At 36.7% G+C, this 22,609-nt stretch overlaps 1 protein-coding gene across 1 annotated transcript in view; it reads left to right on the plus strand.

Moving 5' to 3' along the window:
- Window positions 1-854: 854 nt before the first annotated feature.
- Window positions 855-22,609, plus strand: part of LOC128640480 (ligand-dependent nuclear receptor corepressor-like protein) — a 123,646-nt gene continuing 101,891 nt past the window's right edge. Inside the window, exon 1 of the mRNA XM_053692958.1 lies at window positions 855-985. Coding sequence (XP_053548933.1) covers window positions 889-985 — 97 coding nt within the window. The 5' untranslated portion in view covers window positions 855-888. The remainder of the gene's footprint in view (window positions 986-22,609) is intronic.

The following is a 22,609-nucleotide window of genomic DNA, read 5'->3' on the forward strand; positions in this document are numbered from 1 at the left end:
AAAAGAAATGAGTTTACTACAAAATTGACTAAATTCATTTAGATAATCTCATCAGAGAGTTTTAGATCATCAGGTCTGCTATTCTGCAAGTCTGTGACCAAAACCTCAATCTTTTATAAATTTGGCAGCTACCAGAAAGCAGTGACAGTTTGCAAGTTTAATAATTGCATGCATGGGAACTGCCACTTCTTTCTGTCAGAGACCACCATGGAAAGGCCACCACCATTTGTGTAAATATTGATTTAACCTCTTAAGGACATATGACGGAATTTTTCCGTCATAAAACAATTGAGCAAACTGAAAGCTGTGTCCTTAAAGGGTTAAAAAACTTTAACTATTTATAACCAGTTGCCATACCTGGCAATACTACACACCTGTCAACAATTTGGGTGTTTGTATTGTGATTTATATTAAAAAAAAGGTATTCAATGATTATTATATGAATATGTTGTAGACTTGTAGTTAATAACCTTAGCTTTAATATATACTTTGGAAAACAAAAGTCGAAACAAAAACGTTGAACTTTAAAATGAACCCTGATAAATTATATAACGTATGTCCTTCTCCCTCGGGTTACTTTTACTTCTATTTTAGTATTGTCATGGAAACTTTCTGCTGCTGCTCTTCACCCTCAAGAGTGACAGCTACCCCCAGCCATTAACAGCAATACCAAAACTGGAAGAAATCTCCTCCTCTATGGGAGGCAAACTCGAGTCTCTACAGAAAACAGCGTCCTTAGCTTAGCGCAGTGACATCACGCGTGCAGCTTCCACGCTGTCAAGACTCGAGAAAAAAAAAAAAAAAAAAAAAAAAGGAAGGGAGGAGAACAAAAAAAAAGGAGGGGGAGAGGCGGGTCTCTGCGCGCCCGCGCGAGGGGGCCAACAGAAAATGGCGAGTCTGTGTAAAAGCCAGCAATGCTCCATAGAAAGGCGCGGTTTTAGACAAGAACTTGACTCGTGGAGATACAAGCTCATTCACTGTGTAGGTAAGCTCCTATTTATTAATGCCCTTATAAAAATACCGGAAGTATCTGAGAATGGTGAGGCAATTAAAAGGGGAAAAACCGGAACCGGTGTACTTGCCTCTGTTTAAATAAAAAAAAATGATTGCGTGAGCACTTAACTGCACGTTTAAGTTGTTTTGACGCGAGGCTAAAGTAAACATTCTGTTGCTGCTACCTCAGATGAGAGTCGAGTGCTAAGCGGATGCGCGTGCACGCGTGGAGCCCCCAAAAAATCCATTGATCCATTCAGCAACTGTTTGCAACCCTATTGCCTATCGCTTTAGCGCGATTCTTCACATACTAACAGATATCGCAAACTCCTGTGCTCGCGGATTTCCCTGAGTGACTCGGGCAACGTGACACCGCTTGTGTTATTATTTTACTTCGAAGTGTTTCCAAAACTCGTGTAACGTCACGCAGTAGTTGCTTGATCCAGTGCGCAAGCACCGTCAATAAATTAAAATATATAAACAGTTCGTATGTGTGATATCGCTAATTCTCTCATTAATAATTTGTTAATATGATTACCAGCAGAAATTTCCGGGTTGTTGTTACTATTCTCTCCATGTTACTGCTGTTCATAAGGGTCAGAATGCCAAAAGCAAACTGAAGGGGGAGATGTGGAGGCTGCGTTTAACCAATGGCTTCCTCGATTGTAGATGGGATTTTGGGAGCCGAAACCAGCAAACTCCCGCCGCTCTCTTAGGGATGCGCGCCCTACGATCTAAGTAAGGACGCGTGCCTCACACTCCCACTGCGCGCTCACGCGTTTGTTTTACAGAGATTGCTGCGCGCGCAGTTTGCCCCTCTTTTAACCCCTTACTGCCAAAGTGGGCTGTCAATGCGTTGCCACTAAAACTGTCTTGCGTGTAAAGTTCATCATTATAAAATTAACCAAACTGAATATCAAAATACGTGTTGGCTTGTGTTTACTTATCCACTGTCTTGTTAAAATGTAGTTCTCTTATTTAAAGTGTACATTAAAAGGTTCTAGTTCCATGTTGTATTGGTGTGTGTTTCGTTAGTAACCGTTGAAAGGGGAGTTGGGATGAATGAGAAGTGCATTGTTATCAGGTTTCTAGGTAATTGCAATTTCCATTTATAGCCAGGGTTCAGAGATCACTCCTAATCGGACATTTTTTTTGGTTGCTTTGAAATTGCTGCTGACATTTTTGGGTGTGTTGTAGCTGTTTGCTTAATTAAAGAAACTAGACTGTAAGCCTCTCCCCTCCCTCCTTTCTGCAAACACTTTTTTTTTTGTGTCCATTCAATGGAGGGTAGGGAGGGGGAGAGGCTGAGGGAGGGGGGTGAGGGGCCTGAGGCCTAGCTCAGCTCTCTTCTGCACTTCCCTGAGGAAAAATCTTACTCAACCCCCTGGATTAAGCCTTACTATTACCGAAGGATCATTAGAACGGAAGAACAAAATCGCCTTTTGGTGTCTGCAAATTGATGGGGATGGGTGAGGGCCGAATGAAAACTCCCCTGTTACAGTATGTCTTTTTGTCTTGTTTTCTCTCTAAGGTCCTGTATCCCTCCCCTGTAGCCTCTCCTGAATCTCTATGATCGGCAAGATTAAAAGCTTGAAATTACGGGTATTATTCATAGATATTTAAGTCCCCATCAGAAAAAGAAAAGTAAGTTGTCAGGGTTTTTATTTTTAATCAAGAGCTTCTGTTCACACCCCCTCATTACAAATTTTTTTAATGCTATGTTTGAGTGAAGGGCTTATATTTTCCATAATTATTTTTTGACATTAGTAATTAGTTTGTATGGACAGTACATTGTTAGTGGGTATTTTTAGTTTGTTGATCTTGTAGGCAAACATCTGAAATTACCTTTATAAAATCAGCCAACATCATACTTGCTGCATAATTTTGGTTGACTGCATTATGCAAACGATGTGTTCTGGTATTCATTTTAATTTCACGCTGAGGTAATGTCTTTGTCCCTTTCTCAAACCAACACTGTGTGTTCATCTAGTGTTATTATTTACATGATTATGTGACACAAAGTGTAATAGATATGAACTAATGCATGCAAGTGTTTCTATGTTGATTTCTGGATTTTTATTTTCATGCCTTGGTGGCTTGAATATACATTTTGTCTTAAAATTGTCTGGCAGTGAAATTGTTCTGAGGGGGGGGGGGAATCATTTTACTCCCCCCCCCCCCCCCCCTTTAAAAGAAATGTATTTCATTTTTTTGCAAATATTCTACAGCACCAACCTTAACATACATATTGCTTGGCATATACAGTAGTAGTAATGTGAAGTAGAGCTCATAAAGCTGGCTCAGTAAAATAAGGGACCCCCTCTGTCACATTTTTAAGCTTACTTTATTGATCTGCAAAAATAACAGACATTTCTTTAATTCTTTTTCTTATTTATTTATATTTTTGTTTCCTTTATGCAATTATATCTGTATTTAGATATGGTTTTGCTTATGTAATTACTTATTGCTGGAAAGCTCTGGTTTCTAAAGTGTATGATTTCCTAAATCTTACAGTATTTCTGGATTGCTTTTACCAAGGGGTTAATAAAAAAACTGCTTCCCGAAAAGGTCTTAAAAATTCACTTAAACATTAAAATGTACTGAACCTGCATACACCACCTCCCTTGCTTTTTAAAATAAATATGGATAACAAGTTTTATTTGCTTTTGTCCGCCCTTGCATCTGCTTCCTGGTTCATGATAGTTTTTAAATTTGTGTGAGCAAATATGTGTATATGTCAGATTTTGGGGAGCTTGGTATCACCATTGGGAGGAGACTTTAACAATTACACACACTTTACTTTTAGGACAAATTTAGGAAGAACTTAAAATCCTTTTGAACCAAGGCAATTTTTTTTGTTTTGAGTAATTTTCATATAGCCCAGTCCTGAAATATGCCAGTAATTTTTATTTTTTTGTTTCTTTGAAACCGTATACTAGTACTGTGGTACTATTATTATGATTTATTTTTTTCCTTATGTGCATAAGAATAATAAACATAGCAAATTAATTAGATTTTCTATTGTGTCAGAGGAATCCAAAGTGTGTGTGTGTATGTATATGTGTGTGTATATATATATATATATATATATATATATATATATATATATATATATATATATATATATATATATATATATCTGTCACTAATGACTGGTGGACATATAAAATGTTGTACCCCAAAAAGTGCTAGAAGCTCAAAATAAAATTAGGCTATAATCACATTTTAGTACAGAAACAAAATCACATAAGAAATTATGCAATTAACTATGTGTACTGCTTGCACTTACATAATTTGGTACAAATATATGTGCTCAATTACCTAATGAGAAGAGTAGAACTGCTTTTTTGATAACATTACTTGTGTCTGTTTTCTGCTTGGTCGTGTAAGGCTCCTAAATGTTCTCCCTGAAACCTAAATGTTTTGTTAAAGTATAATATATTATCCATAAATGCACTTTTCTCTACTCATTTTCAGTATATTTAAGTACATTTTTGTAAGATGGTTTTTTCGAACAGCCAGTCTTGTAATCTGTGTGTACATTTTGTGGAAATATATTTAAACATGGAATTGTTTTATTCATATATTTCAATGATAGCTTTGTAAATGTTTAATTTGTAAATATGTTCCAATGTTTGTCCAAAGTGTATGTGTGTATATATATATATATATATATATATATATGCACCTCCCATTTATAGAACTAAATACATGTGGGGAAAATGTGAAATAAGTCTGGCTATTTTCTTCTCATATAATTTAGTCTTTATTGCTTTATTTGGCGCATAAGTTAAAGTACACAGTTTTAACAAAGGTTCAAAGTTTAGGAGCACCAACTCCTTTTTGTTAATCTTTATGACAGCACAGCACGAACCTTACATTGATTGGTTTTATGACATTTGGTTAATGAACTTGGGAATTGACAGTCACCTAATGTAAACAAAACACAAATTTAATACACAGATAATTTTGGCATGTTTTTTGTTTCCTGCTTATTTAAAATATAGGAGGTAAAACTACATTATTTGCTCATACAGTTGGTCTGACTTGTCATTTGAACCTTAAAGGGACATAAACCCCAAATTTTTCTTTCATGATTTAGATAGAACATAACATTTTAAACAATTTTCTAATTTACTTCTATTATCAATTTTTCTTCATTTTCTTGTTATCCTTTGTTAACAATGTTATACATTTGCAGGAGCACTAGATGGCAGCACTATTTTCTGTCATGTAGTGCTTCAGACATGTGCACGCTACCTACCCTAGGTAACTCTTCAACAAAGAATAACATAAGAATGAAATACATTTTGATAATAGAAGTAAATTGGAAACTTTTTTTTAAAAATGGTATTCTCTATCTGAATCATGAAATAATTTTTTGGGGTTTAACGTCCCTTTTTAATTATACCTCCACAACATTGATCATCTATGTAAGGTGGTTGTCACATTTTGTAATTAAAGGGACAGTACACTGTAAAAATGTTTTTATATGAATGCATTTTCAATGACTTGTTATACCAGCTGCAGAGTAAAATGTATGAGAAATAGCATTTTTCGGTTTATTTGTGTATCTGATGTAGCTGGTTTTGTGCTTTTAAACCACAGCCTATTACAATGGGTTGAGCTTCAGGTAATATCAGATCTTATTATGTTATCACTTTATGTACACACACTTGCTTTCTTATCTTATAATTTGTCTAGCAAATCAAAGTTCAGTACTTAGAGAGAACAATGGAAAATTATCATTTTATTACTTAACTATCATGCCCCCCACTGAGAGTGTAATCTCTTAGGCTATTCAATAGAATATACTCCAGTATAGAAACTTTCAGTATAGGTTGGGATACCACAGGCTAAATCAGCTATTTAAAATGCCAAAATAGGGGTAAAGGAGCTACTTGTAAACAATTTAAAACACTCCAACAGGTAAAATGAATCATTGGGAATTTTAAAGGGGAGACATTTTTTGGGTGAACTGTCCCTTTAAGGAGCATGTCATTTTTATTTGTGATCCTTCATATAAACAAGGCAATAGTAATTTTTATAGGAACATGGCTTTAATATATTGGGAATCTGAGATAAAATTCTGGGAGCAATTATGGACCCTAATATATTGTTTTTTTTTTTTACACAGCAGAAAGGCTGAGGACTTTCTTGCTGCCCTTCAATTTCCTGCTCCCCTTCAATTTCCTGCTCATCACACTGACAAATATAGCATGCTGTGTGTAGGTAACCAACTGCATTAGGGGGCAGTCAGGGGGGTTAAATCCCTGGTAACACTCAATCTGTCTTTAATTTCTTGATTGCCCAAGTATAGCTAACCTAATAGATGCACGTTTGTGCCTTCTTAGTTTAACTTTGGTTAAAATGTGTCAGTTTTCTTCAGATTGATAGTTACTATGATCTTTTTACTATGCAATTAAAGTGAATGTAAATTTTGATGTTTAAGTGCCCGGTTTTTAAAACTTTGATTAAAAACAGGGGCACTTTAATTCATCAAAATTTAAATTTCACTCCTGTTGTGACAAAAAACTTACCTTTTAAACTTCACAGCAGCTGCTGCTTCCTCCGGCCTCACAAGCCATTTCTGATGTCAGAAATGATTGATAGGTCATCCTCCAATCACAGATTCCCCCCCCGGGGGATTCAGTGTCTGATTCACTGCTGTGATTGGAGGAAGCCAGATACCTCATTTTAGACCCAGGAAGAGGCTTTGAAACAGGTGGAGGAAGCTGGAGCTGCTGTGAAGATTAAAAAGTAAGTTTATTTTCACAACAGGAGTGAAATGAAAATATTGATGAATTAAAGTGCCCCTGTTTTTAATCAAAGTTTTAAAAACCGGGCACTTTAGCATCAAAATTTACATTCACTTTAAGTACATTGGTTTAGTACTTTAAAGGGACACTGAACCCATTTTTTTTCTTTCTTGATTCAGATAAAGCATGCAACTTTCTAATTTACAACTATTAATTTTTCTTCATTCTCTTGGTATCTTTATTTTAAAAAGGAATCTAAGCTTTTTTTTTTTTTTTTGTTCAGAACTCTGGATAGCACTTTTTTATTGGTGGATGCATTTATCCACCAATCAGCAAGGACAACTAACCCAGGTTGTTCACCAAAAATCGGCCGGCATCTAAACTTACATTCATGCATTTCAAATAAAGATACCAAAGGAATGAAGAAAATTTGATAATAGGAGTAAATTAGAAAGTTGTTTAAAATGTTATGCTCTATCTGAATCACAAAATAAAAAATTTGGGTTCAGTGGCCCTTTAAGATTTTAAACAGGAAAAAAACAACATACTTTTAAGGTAACATTAGGACTTTTTAGATATAAATTACAATACCAGGCTCATTGAAAGTTTGCTTATAGAGATCTTGCAGTTTAGAGTTTTGCTGGCTCAATGACAACTAACAGCCAGTTGTTAGAGATCTAAAATCTTATAGGAATTAATGGGATGTTGCCTGCATATATGAAGTAAAAACAGCTAAAATACATTTTGCGACCTGGTGCAATTTGCAGTAACAGATCAGTATAATGCTCCAAATTGGTTAACAAAAAAAAGTTGCTAATTTCACTATATGTATTGTAGTAACATTTGATGTCTGGCTTATTTTCAAGTACAGGCCTAAAATATTCCTCAAAAATACAAAAACTCTTTTCAAAATAGGGAATACAACTTGAGAATTAGAAAAGTTTCTGAAACTATATTTATAGTATACTCCCTAGATTGTCCCATGCAATATGTGCTAATCAGGCTGATAGATATTTTCCACATTTCTATTGACTTACATGTCCCCTTTAAATGCACATTAACCCCTTTGCTACCAAGAATTTCAGAGAAACACTTGCCCAAAATACCAGATTTTTTTTAGTACTTTTGCTATCACTTCTTTTAAACAGAAATAGAGTTTTTGTTTATTTTTTGTTTTACCTATCAAAACTAAATATTTATTATATAATTTTTAAATAGACAACCCAAGGTATTGATCTAGGCTCATTTTGGTATATTTCATGCCACAATTTTCCTGCCAAGTAACATAATAGATGAGGTTGAAAAAATACAAGTCCATTGAGTTCAAACTTTACAAATCTTAAAGGGACAATGTACCCAATTTTTTTCTTTTGTGATTCAGATAGAGCATGACATTTTAAGCAACTTTCTAATTTACTCCTATTATCAAATTTTCTTGGTATCTTTATTTGAACTGCAAGAATGTAAGTTTAGATGCCGGCCCATTTTTGGTGAGCAACCTGGGTTGTCCTTGCTGATTGGTGGATAAATTCATACACCAATAAAAAAGTGCTGTCCAGAGTACTGAAACAAACAAAACTTAGATGCCTTCTTTTTCAAATAAAGATAGCAAGAGAACAAAGAAAACTTGCTAATAGGAGTAAATTAGAAAGTTGCTTAAAATTGCATGCTCTATCTGAATCACAAAAGAAAAAAATTGGCTTCAGTGTCCCTTTAATATACTTACACACAAAAAAAAATCTTCAGCTGAGCTTAAAATAGTTTTTTACTTTTTGCATAATTAGACTATTTAATGAATGAAAAACTGAATTGAAAAACTACAAGCCAATAAAATTAAATAACCACAGTTTTTTTTTATTGAAAGTAGCACACTAAAATTGGACAAAAAATATCTGAAAGCAATAATATGCTACACAATAATTGTATCGAGAAACCAAAATCCAGGCAAAAAAACAATAATGCCGTTTTCTGCCCAAATGTTTCTGCATTCCTACTTAAAACAATAATAAATATCAATATACTGTCTTATTCTGTATTTAGTTCTGTGTAACAGAATCAGATTTAAGTTTTATTTTTATTTTTTTACTAATGAGTCCTAGAAAACTATTATATGCAAAACAGTAAGTCAAGTAATGAATTCAAACAGCAGCTCTAGGCTAGCAACACATTTGAATATGCTACCCAATAATTTTACCGAAAATAACATGCAAAAAACCCTGAAATAACCGAAAATGCCTTTTCTGACGAAACATTTCTGCGGCCGAAATCTCGGTGCATCCCTAATATAAAGTAATCATGTCACCTCTTAAGCACTTTTTTTTTCTTCGTCTAGAGAAAACAGACCCAGTTTGGATAGCCTATCCTCCGTTCCTCTTATTAGTTTTGTGACCTTTCTCTGAACTTTTTCTAAATACTTAAAGGGACAGTCAACATCAAAATTGTTATTGTTTAAAAAGATAGACAACGCCTTTACTACCCATTCCCCAGCTTTGCACAACTATCATTGTTTCATACTTTATAACATTTAAACCTCTAAATTTGTTAGCACAACACATCACTAATTGGCAAGTCAATAGATAATAAAGTTGTGATCAGGGGGCTATCGGAAGATGCTTAGATACAAGGTAATCACAGAGTTAAAAAGTATATTAATATAACTTATTTATGCAAAACTGAGGAATGGATAATAAAGGATTTTCTATCTTTTTTTTAAAACCAATAAAAATTCTGATGTAGATGGTCCCTTTAAATTCTCCATTCCCCTCATTAGTTTTGAGGCTCTTCTGTGAACTTTTTCTAACTCTGCAATTTCTTTTTTTTTTTTTTTTAGATAGGTCCCCAGAATGTATGTATGTATGTATGTATGTATGTATGTATGTATGTATGTGTGTGTGTATATATATATACACATACATACATATACACGCGCACTCACGGTTACCCCCCTTTGTCAGACACCAAGAAAAATAGCCATCTACTTGCCCTCAGTGTGTTTTTTTTTTTTTTTTTTTTTTTTATAAACCCTCACAAGTGCTCCAGAACCTAGCCCCAAATCAGAGGTGCCACTTTTACTGGCTGACATCATCAGAAGACTACCCGGTAGCTGGACTCCCTAGTGTCGATTTCACAACATAACATATGTGAACTAACAATGTTTTGAAGTACTCTAAGCCGGTGCTTGACAAATCTGTTTAAAAATTAGGAGCCAGTAAGAATATTTAGGAGCCAGGCAGTTGGGTTTGTACATAGATATATGGAGAAAAAACAAAAACAGTTAGTAGCCAGTGGCTCCCAGGCTCCTGGGTTTGTCGAGCCCTGCTATAAGCATCATAAAACCAAAACGGGTATGGAGCAAATAGGAAACAAACTTAGGATAACCCCACATTGGATCGTTTCTGGATGTCTGGTTGTCATGGCAACCCTCATATAAAAAACTCACAGGATCATAAGCACGGTGTAGTGGCTGGAACAGCCAATTACATCCTAATCAGGCCATGTCCTCAGATGAAAAAAGATCTCCAAGCTAAGACAAGAAACTTAAGGGCATTAAAAACATACAAATATAGTTAAAGCTACAAAAGCAGGAAACAAAACACATCAATACAAATGTAACAATAAAATAACAAACAGAATGAGGCTCCAATAATTATTGACCATGTCCCGCCCCTACCATGAGGGGGGGGGATAGGGGTAAGGTCCTGCTTCAGAAGAAAGCCAGATGGACGTACAGGTTGGGAACTATGGCCCCCCAATGGCATGAATTCACACCTGGATTGGCTTTGCTTCCTGTGAGGACATATTTTGAATTGTGCCTGTGAGGGGATATTCCACTATATAGGGCCTCCTGCTGCTGTGGTTGATGTGGGATTTTTATGTGTGTATTTATTTTTATGGATTTTTTGTCTTTGCTTTATTTTGGTATTTTAATTAAATGCAAAAAACATGGATACGATTGGCGGTTTGCTTAGCCATTAGATGGCCCACATTTGTGGGCTGGATGACGTGATGTCATCTTAATAAAATAAAATATTATATTATTGATAAAGGGGGCTTCGATTTAAACTTTGAGCAGGTAAATTACATTGCTATTATAATTTATAATCAAAACGTTTGTGAATTTAACATTGGAAATTAAAAAGTTAGTAATCCTTTAAGTGCTGCTATGCTTAGGACCATATTTCTGTACACTCATTGACATTCTGTTATGATTTTGGAGCCTCGTTCTGTTTATTTTTATTGTTACATCTGTATTGATGTGTTTTTGTTTCCTGCTTTTGTAGCTATAACTATATTTGTATGTTTTTGATGCCTTTTAGGTTTCTTTGCTTAGTTTGGAGATCCTTTTGCATCTGAGGACTGGGCCTGATTAGGATGTGATTGGCTGTTCCAGCCACTACCCCTTCTTATGATCCTGTGATCATGGGGGTTGTTTATATGAGGGTTGCCATAACAACCAGACTGTTGGCTATATTAGTCAATCACCCTGATCCGGTAACGATCCGATGTGGGATAATCCCCAGTTTTTTTCATGTTTGTTCCATGCCTGTTTTGGTTGTATGATGCTTAGAGTACTTTAAAACATTGTTAGTTCACATATGTTATGTTGTTTGACACTAGGGAGTCTGGCTACAGGGTCACCTTCTGATGATGTCAGCCGGTGGGAGTGGCACCTCTGATTGGGCCTCGGTTCTGGAGCACTTGTGAGGGTTTATAAGGCACGGTGGGGACAAGTAGATTGATGTTATTTTTGTTGGTGTCTGGCGAAGGGGGTAACGCCCCGAAATGTTACAAGGAATAAAGGTAACGATTTGAAAATCCTGGCGAGTGCATCCTTTTCTCTATGTATGTGTATATATGTGTATATATATATATATATATATATATATATATATATATATATATATATATATATATATATATATATATATATATATATATATATATATATATATACTCTTTTAGTTTCTCACTGAAATTATTTACATACCGCGTGCGTGTGTATGTATATATCAGTGATGTGCAGTCACTAGAGGCAGGTGAGGCAGTGCTTCACCTCTCATATGGGCAAAAATATATTTTTTTTATTGGCTTTAAAAAAAAAATTGTAAATTTTTTCCCCCAGCATTTTTTTTTCTCACAGCTATATGTTGTGCAATGAAGAGGCACAATCAGGTCTGCCCACCATTACACAACATGATGCGCCATCTACTGGATGCAAGTGGTTAAGATCATTGCATGGCTCATTAACTGCTTATTTGAGGCAGTCCTATTTGGGCTGAACCAATCCAGTGAGAGGCATTAGTAAGTGGAACATAGGGTTGGGGCTGGATGTTAAATCATATAAAACAAAACAAAAACGCAAAAAAACAACTTTCATATATTTTGTTGCTGTCCTGTGAACCTGCTAGCTTTGCTAAAGTGAAAAAGAGAGTTCTGTTCTTCCCCTCTAAGTGCAGTGGAATGTGCCACTGTCACTTCCTGAATCCTTACAGAGCAGGAGAGAGGCACAGAGAGCAGTGTTTCACCCACATCTTATTAAAGTAAGATTTTACTGAAAGATTCTGTTAGTTAAAATGATAATTTAATGAATGTGGTTTAGTTTTTGTTTACTCTTTTATAGAAGGGTCGTTTTTGTATTTTGTTTACTCAAACTTTACACCCACTAACTTAGCAGCTTGCCTCTGTACTTCACACTAAATTATAGACTAATTTTCTGAACTCTCTGTAGCTCTGCTGTTTTATTACTTTAAAATGCAGTGCCCCCCCCCCCCCTTGTGTGTGTGTGTCTCTCTCTCTATCTATCCATCTCTCTCCTTATGTGTTGTTCTCCCCCATGGTCTCTTTCTCTCTCTCTGTCTCTCTTCCTCCCCCTCTGACTCTCATCCCTTATGTAATGAAAGAATCTATAAGCATAATTTGCAGCATTAAAGTAAAATGTATGTTTTAAACATATTTTAATGGGCATGGATTTCTAGATCTCATAATCAGAGCAAGCCTTGTGTTATCTGGCAAGAGTTTCTGTTACAATCCTTTTAGACTAAAATCAGATGTTTACTAAGTTGACCAGTTTTCCAAGACACCATTTAAAGGGACATGAAACCCATATGAAACCCATATGCAAATTTAAATAACTTTCCAATTTACATCTAATATCTAATTTTCTTTATTCTTTTGATGTCCTTTGTTGAAAATCATATCTAAATATGCTCAGTAGCTGCTGATTGGTGGCTGCACATAGATACCTCATGTGATTGGCTCACCCATGTGCATTGCTATTTCTTCAACAAAGGATATCTAAAGAATGAAGGCGTATCCTAGCCACTGCCTCACCATCCTCTGACGTCACTGCACGTCACTGGTATATATATATATATATATGTATATATATATATATATATATATATATATATATATATATATATATATAATGTGTGTATATAATTAGTGCTGGGCGATATGGGTGGGAAAAAAAATCGCAAAACCTTAATTTTTCAATAAAAAGTTTATTTAATACTACAGAATCTTATTGTATATGTTTCTCAATGTCCACTACACTCTTGGAGCATAACAATACAAACCAGAAAATAGTTAAAATAAAATTAGCTAGTTCTACCTGTGCTGTGGTTACATAGTAGAAATTTTTATTTAACAGTACACTACAGAATCTTACTGTACATGTTTCTCAATGTCCAATACACTCTTGTAGCATACAAATATAAACCACAAAATAGTTTAAAAAAAAAAGTCAGTAAGGCACTTTAAAGTTTTTGTACAATACTCACTTTATTGCTCACAACTTTGAGCTCTCCCACCGCCACACCAGTCCCAGATGACTCCCACACACTCTTCAATCTCTTCCAAAATGGCCGTTTCGCAGGAATTCTCAAGTCCGCCCACGGCCGCACACTGGTCCGCCTCTCATCCTCCCTCTCCGCCTCTGTTTTCATGCCGATCTGAATATTTTTTATTTTTTTTAAATCTTGTTCTCTCGCGATTTTTAAACCGCGGCAATTAATCGCGGTTTAAAACCGCATTCGTGATTAGTCGTGCAGCCTTAATAAATATACACAAAAAGTTAGTAGCCACAGTTAGACTTCTAGGAGGCTACAATTTTAACCGGGTGTTGCACCCATTAAAAAGGTCCTGGGGAGAGAGCACTGGTGATTTATATGCTGAAATCTTTATGCAGACAATAATCCCTGTTTTCTTTCACGTCCTTGCAGTTTTTGCTCCTATAGCCAATAACAAATCAGGAATGGTTTCTATTTTGGCTTTGGAGTGAGTGCACACGCATGCACGCTTATCACTTACTAGAAACACACAAACTGCCTTTCCATTTCCTCTGCAATAGTGACTTTGTCAGCTGCATGTGTTATTAAGACAAGTGTCTTTCATTCACAAGCTACAGAGAGAGAACCTTGATGCCAGAAAGCCACTAATGCATTGCACCCTGCAGGTCGTCATGAAGTCCGCTAAATTAGTTTACAGTGCAGAAGCCGGACAACATTTGTATTGTTGCTCAATAAATGTCTAATTTTTTTTTTCCTCTTCGACTTCAACTGATAAAATAAAATCTTTGAACTTCATGAATACATTTTTAATGAACACCACCACTTCCCTATACATAAACATTTTATATTACTTAAAAGGGCTTCAATTATACATAGTAAATATATCCATCTATTTTTGCCCCCTTTACCTGTAATTTAACTCTGCAAAATGTGGACTTTCCACTTCTGTGAATTGGAAGTGCACACTGCAGACTTTATAAGTCTAACTTGTCTATATCTGTCCCTCATTAGGCTCACCAGAGATGATGGGATAAGGAACCACAAATCAATGGAGATCTTGCTAACAAAACCCTTCAACAAGAAGTCCGGATTGGCTATTCCAAATAATATTGTAAACATTAAAATTTCACAAAGAAACAGAGGAAGTAAAAGGATACTGCCTCAGTGCTGTCTTGCAGGAAACTTTTCTGCACAGCAATGAAGCAAGTGCCTCTTATCTGCTTTTCTGCAATGCTTGCTCATTGTCTAGGAGACAGATGAGCCGTGAACTTTCTTTTCAGTTCATCTGCAGAAGCGCAGACTTGTGCACTCGCGTTAGTGTGCACAAGTCTTTGGGAGATCGAATTGTAACGTGGAAGATGAGTTATGGTACACGTGAACAGCTATGTGTGTGTGCTAGAATACGTTTGTACAATGCTGCTTGTTACAAAAAAATCCTTTGCATGGCAGTGGAAGAGAACAGTACAAAAGAGGTGAATATTTCGAAAATGTGGAAACACTGAAATGAATAAAAAAAAAAATAATAATCTCAATTGAAATACACATGAATGCATTTACATTTTGATTAGAGACATGAAACCCAAAACTTTTCTTTCATGATTCAGACACAGCATATAATTGTAAATAACTTTCCAATTTACTTCCGTTATCTAATTTGGTTTCTTCTTCTCTTGGAATCCTCGTTTGAAAAACATGGGAGCCATCTTTTGATCATTGGCTGCACATATATTCATACAGCTAATCATTGGTTTACCGATGTGATCAGTAAAGGGGTTAACCACATAGGTAAAGTCCTGCACAGGAGAGCACCTCTTGGGTTGGGGCAAGATATGATCTCCCCAGTCTGTAGGAGCAGATCAGCAGCAGACTGTGCACTTGCATTGGGCTGTATGGTATTTATAGAAATCCTATTGCTCCATATAGGTACATTTTTAGTTGTCCAGTATATTTTAGGTAAATAAAAATACAGTATATTTTTCTCTTCAAATTGCTATTACTGTTATGGTTTTTTTCAGGAAAAAAAAATAATCTTTGATTCTGTGTTAAATGGAACATAATCTAAAAAGGCTCCTTTTTTATAACTAGGTTCTATGTCTCCTATGCTGCTTATGCTTTCAGTTAAAAAGCCACCAAGAGCAAGAATGTTTGCCATTTCTTTAAGATTGGTGTCAAGTAATATCCTTAACAAAAGATGCCACTGAATTACAGAAAATTGATTAAGAATTTAATTCCAAGGTAAACATTTTTTTACTGTACCTTTAATACATCTTCTTTGGGAGATAAAAGGACAATCAAATAAAAATTAAACTTTTATGATTCAGATAGAGCAGCAATTTTCAACTACTCTCCAATTTATTTTTATTAAGAAAATGTGCAGTCTTTTTATATTTACACTTTTCGAGTCTCCATACCCTACTGAGCATGTGCAAGAATTCACAGTATATATGCATTCGTGATTGGCTAATGGCTGTCATATAATACAGGGTAAGTAGAAATAGACATAACTTTGAAATATGTCAGAAAAAAATCTATTGCTCGTATAAAGTTCAGACTAAAGGGTCGATTATGAAGCTGCGGCGGACAGGGGCGCACATACCCGGACGAGACCGGGGAGATAGATATTTGCCACCTAAGAGGTGGCGAAAGGTTAGGGAAGTGCTTCATAAAAACGGACTGCAGGTTCTCTTGTGAGCAACTGCAGTTGTAGGCAGGCAAAGGGGTAGATAAATCGACCCCTAAGTGCTATTGTATTGTCGTCTTATCACAAATGTGTTGATTATGCAAATTACTGTTGTTTACTGGCCCTTTAACATTTTGTATTATAATCTCGGTTTATTTTAATTTGCCCCTTTTGATGTAATTTAAAGGATCACTCAATGCAGTAGAATTGCATAATTAACAAGTGCATAAAAAAAAATAAGATTTATTACCTACTCTGGACTTTCTAATAAGCAGTAGATTTTTTTATTTTTTTTCTGACAAATTTCACAGACTAGTATACGTATACCCTGTGAGCTTGTGCACATGCTCAAAAGGATCTTGTTCCCCAGAAAGTGTGTATATAAAAAGACGCTGCAAAATTTGATAATGGAAGTAAATTGGAAAGTGTCTTAACTGCTGCTCTATCTGAATCGTAAGTTTTTGATGAGTGTCCCTTTTTGAATCTGGATTTTCCAGTCCTGAAAACTAAAAGAACACATGGTAGGCCTCACATGCCTAAGCTTGCTACACCTCTCTCCCTAATGCCCAGTTTGTAATAGTTTCTGCTGAATTCAGACAATGGAAATGTTGCTAATTCAATAACATTGGAAAGCCCTTTCATTTTCAGATTTAAAGGGATGTTAAACAGTCTGTTTCATTGTTGTAATAAAAATTAGCATTTAGCAGTGGCTTATACTTATACATACACAGGTATATCTAACTCATACGGCGGGTTAGGGACTGGAGCTCCTCTGTAAAGTGAAAAGCACCTCAAACTGAAACAAGGCGGTTTTAGCTTTCTTTTCACTTTCCAGCGTTTTTAAAAAAAACTTGAAAACATGTTTAAGCTAACATATATATTAGGTATGCAATAGTGCTAAGTTTAGTTTAACACTAGCGCAGTACAGTACAGTATTCAATTAGTATTTAATAAAAACTGTAAAATAGTAATAACATTTGCCAGACTACGACACTGAGACTCAGAGTGCACTGTAATGCTGTAAACAGACCGAATGGCGCATAACAAAATAGGGACATTCGCCTTTCTCGCAATCTCATTATGAGTACAGTACTTTTTCAAATTCCTTTGAGGTTGAACTTCAGCTCCATATTAGCGCTGTATAGTAAAGCGCTGTAAAAAGAGGTAAACCTGTAATAGAAATCATTGTAAAATGTATTATTCACCATTTTAAATGGATTTTATCCATTACTTCCTGTCCTCGCCCTACATGGAGGCTGTGGCCTCTGCAGGGAGATTTATCTAGCCTGATGTCATAAAACTTCTAGAATAACATGAGCTGGTTTACTAGAAAATGAATAGACTAGATATGAGTCAGATTTGTCCATGCTCAGATAATTTTTTGTAATAGATTAAAATATAAGACAAGTACCATATTTATTTTAAAAAAATAATAAATAAAAATATATGTGTGTGTATATATATATATATATATATATATATATATATATATATATATATATATAATATTTTATATATATATATAATATTTTATATATATATATATAATATTTTATATATATATATATAATATTTTATATATATATATATATTATATTTTATATATATATTATATATATATTATATATTATATATATATATATATATATATATATTATATATATTATATATATATTATATATATATATATATATATATATATATACAGGTATACCTCACTTTACAGCGATTCGCTAATACAGCGCTTTGTGGAGCTGAAGTTGAACCTCCAAGGATTTTGAAACAGTGCTATAATCATCGTGAGATTGCTAGAAAAGTGAATGGCACCATTTTGTTATGCTTAGTTCACTCTGTTTATAGCATTACAGTGCAATCTGTGTCTCAGTGCTATAGTCTGGCAAATTTTACTACAGTAATTGTCACAATTTTACAGGTACAGTATTTATTGAATACTTGCTGTGCTAGTGTTAAACTAAACATAGCACTATTGCACCCCTAATATATGTTAGTTCAAACATGTTTTCAGGATTTTAAACACTGAAAAGAAAGCTAAAACTGCCTTGTTTCACTTTAAGGCGGTTTTCACTTTACAGCGGGGCTCCGGTCCCTAACCTGCTGTATGAGCGGGGTATACCTGTGTATATGTGTGTGTGTGTGTGTGTGTGTATATATATATATATATATATATATATATATATATATATATATATATATATATATATATATATATATATATATATATATATATATATATATATATATATATATATATATATATATATAAATTTCTCTTGTTAAGTGTGTTCAGTCCACGGGTCATCCATTACTTATGGGATATATTCTCCTTCCCAACCGGAAGTTGCAAGAGGATCACCCAAGCAGAGCTGCTATATAGCTCCTCCCCTCACATGTCATATCCAGTCATTCTCTTGCAACCCTCAACAAAGAAGGAGGTCGCGAGAGGAGCTGGAGTTTTTACTTAACTATTCTTCAATCAAAAGTTTGTTATTTTAAATGGCACCGGAGTGTGCTGTTTTTCTATCTCAGGCAGTATTTGGAAGAAGAAACTGCCTGCGTTTTTTTTTCTATGATCTTAGCAGGCGTAACTAAGATCCACTGGCTGTTCTCGACATTCTGAGGAGTGGGGTAACTTCAGAAAATGGGAATAGCATGCGGGGTCCTCCGCAAATGAGGTATGTGCGGGACATTATTTTCTGGGAATGGAATTGACTAAGAAAATACTGCTGTTACCGTATGATGTAAGTACAGCCTTAAATGCAGTAGTGGCAACTGGTATCAGGCTGATAAATGTATGCGCAGTCAAGTTATTTTCTAGGGACTTGAATTTGACTGAGAAAATACTGTTAAAACTGAAATAATACTTAAGCCTTATCTGCAGTGGTAGCGACTGGTAGCAGGCTTAGTGATAACTTTGCATGACATTGGAAAATGTTATTTTTTAATAAAACGTTTACTGGCATGTTATTCGTTTTTGTGAGGTACTTTGGTGATAAATCTCTTTGGGCATGATTTTTTTCCACATGGCTGACATATATTTTCTGCATGGAAACCGTTTATATCAGGGCTGAGAGGGCTCCCACTGTTGTGATAGGAGTGGGAGGGACCTTGTTTTAGCGCCTTGTTGCACAGTCTTCCTGCTTCTTCCTCCTTGATCCAGGACGCCTCTAGAGAGCTCAGGGGTCTGCAAAATTCATTTTTGAGGGAGGTAATCAGTCACAGCAGATCTGTGACAGTGTGCTTGACTGTGATTAAAAGCGTTAAATCTTAATTGATATCCGTTTTGGGTATTGAGGGGTTAATCATCCTTTTGCTAAAGTGTGCAATCCTCTGCTAATATTACACTTCTTGTTAAGAATTGTTTAATTATGTCTGTATTTTTGAAGCGCTGCAGCGTTTTTTATATTGCTTGTAAACTTATTGAAAGTGATTTCCAAGCTTGCTAGTTTCATTGCTACGTCTGTTTAAACATGTCTGATTCAGAGGAAACTGTTTGTTCATCCTGTTCAAAAGCCAATGTGGAGCCCAATAGAACGATGTGTACCAATTGTATTGATATTGCTTTGAATAAAAGTCAATCTGTACCGATAGTTTCTCTATCACCAGACAACGAGGGGGAAGTTATGCCGCCTAACTCTCCTCACGTGTCAGTACCTGCGTCTCCCGCTCGGGAGATGCGTAGGATTGAGACGCCAAGTACATCTAGGCCCTTACAAATCACTTTACATGATATGGCTAATGTTATGAAAGAAGTATTATATAATATGCCCGAATTAAGGGGCAAGCGCGATAGCTCTGGGTTAAGGACAGAGCGCGCTGATGACACGAGAGCCATGTCTGATACTGTGTCACAATTTGCAGAACATGAGGACGGTGAGCTTCATTCTGTCGGTGACGGTTCTGATCCGGGGAGACCGGATTCAGAAATTTCAAATTTTAAATTTAAGCTTGAGAACCTCCGTGTGTTACTAGGGGAGGTATTAGCGGCTCTGAATGATTGCGACACGGTGGCAATCCCAGAGAAATTGTGTAGGTTGGATAGATACTATGCGGTACCGGTGTGTACTGACGTCTTTCCTATACCAAAAAGACTTACAGAAATTATTAGTAAGGAGTGGGATAGACCCGGTGTGCCTTTTTCCCCTCCCCCGATATTCAGAAAAATGTTTCCTATAGACGCCACCACACGAGACTTATGGCAGACGGTCCCTAAGGTGGAGGGAGCAGTTTCTACTTTAGCCAAGCGTACCACTATCCCGGTGGAGGATAGCTGTGCTTTCTCAGATCCAATGGATAAAAAATGAGAGGGTTATCTTAAGAAAATGTTTGTTCAACAGGGTTTTATTTTGCAGCCTCTTGCATGCATTGCGCCTGTCACGGCTGCAGCGGCATTCTGGTTTGAGTCTCTGGAAGAGGCGATTCGCACAGAGCCATTGGATGAGGCTTTGAGCAAAGTTAGAACCCTTAAGCAAGCTAATGCGTTTGTTTCAGATGCCGTAGTACATCTAACCAAACTTACGGCTAAAAATTCCGGATTCGCCATACAGGCGCGCAGAGCGCTCTGGCTTAAATCCTGGTAAGCGGATGTAACTTCCAAGTCTAAGCTACTTAACATTCCTTTCAAAGGGCAGACCTTATTCGGGCCCGGCTTGAAGGAAATTATTGCTGACATTACGGGAGGTAAGGGCCACGCCCTTCCTCAGGACAGGGCCAAACCAAAGGCCAAACAGTCTAATTTTCGTGCCTTTCGTAACTTCAAGGCAGGAGCAGTATCAACTTCCTCCGCTCCAAAACAGGAAGGAACTACTGCTCGTTACAGACAGGGTTGGAAAGGCAACCAGTCATGGAACAAGGGCAAGCAGGCCAGAAAGCCTACTTCCGCCCCTAAGACAGCATGAAGACAGGGCCCCCTATTCGGAGACGGATTTAGTGGGGGGCAGACTTTCTCTCTTCGCCCAGGCTTGGGCAAGAGATTTGCAGGATCCCTGGACGTTGAAGATTATATCTCAGGGATACCTTCTGGATTTCAAAACCTCTCCACCACAAGGGAGGTTCCATCTTTCGAGGTTATCAACAAACCTAGTAAAGAGAGAGGCATTTCTACAATGTGTACAAGACCTCTTAATCATGGGAGTGATCCACTCAGTTCCGCGATCGGAACAGGGACAAGGATTTTACTCAAATCTATTTGTGGTTCCCAAAAAAGAGGGAACCTTCAGACCAATCTTGGACTTAAAGATCTTAAACAAATTCCTAAGGGTACCATCGTTCAAGATGGAAACCATTCGAACCATCCTACCCATGATCCAAGAGGGTCAATATATGACCACAGTGGACTTAAAGGATGCTTACCTTCACATACCGATTCACAAAGATCATTATCGGTACCTAAAGGTTTGCCTTTCTAGACAGGCATTACCAGTTTGTGGCTCTTCCCTTCGGGTTAGCCACGGCCCCGACAATTTTTACGAAGGTTCTGGGCTCACTTCTGGCGGTACTAAGACCACGAGGCATAGCGGTGGCTCCGTACCTAGACGACATTCTGATACAAGCGTCAAGTTTTCAGAATGCAAAGTCTCATACAGAGATAGTTCTTGCATTTCTGAGGTCGCATGGGTGGAAAGTGAACGTGGAAAAGAGTTCTCTGTTACCACTCACAAGGGTTCCTTTTCTAGGGACTCTTATAGATTCTGTAGAGATGAAGATTTACCTGACGGAGTCCAATTCTTGCCGTGTCCTTCATTCCATTCCAAGCCCAGCAGTAGCTCAGTGCATGGAGGTAGTCGGCTTAATGGTCGCGGCAATGGACATGCCATTTGCGTGCCTGCATCTCAGACCGCTGCAACTATGCATGCTCAGTCAATGGAACGGGGATTACTCAGATCTGTCCCCTTTGCTAAATCTGGACCAGGAGACCAGAGATTCTCTTCTCTGGTGGTTGTCACCGGTTCATCTGTCCAAAGGAATGACCTTTCGCAGACCAGATTGGACGATTGTAACAACGGATGCCAGCCTTCTAGGCTGGGGAGCAGTCTGGAATTCCCTGAAGGCTCAGGGTTCGTGGACTCAGGAGGAGAAACTCCTTCCAATAAACATTCTGGAATTAAGAGCAATATTCAATGCTCTTCTAGCTTGGCCTCAGTTAGCAAGACTGAGGTTCATCTGATTTCAGTCGGACAATATCACGACTGTGGCTTACATCAATCATCAAGGGGGAACCAGGAGTTCCCTAGCGATGTTGGAAGTCTCGAAGATAATTCGCTGGGCAGAGTCTCACTCTTGCCACCTGTCAGCGATTTACATCCCAGGCGTAGAGAACTGGGAGGCGGATTTCCTAAGTCGCCAGACTTTTCATCCGGGAGAGTGGG

Source organism: Bombina bombina, chromosome 9, assembly GCF_027579735.1.
Source record: "Bombina bombina isolate aBomBom1 chromosome 9, aBomBom1.pri, whole genome shotgun sequence".
NCBI lineage: Eukaryota > Metazoa > Chordata > Amphibia > Anura > Bombinatoridae > Bombina > Bombina bombina.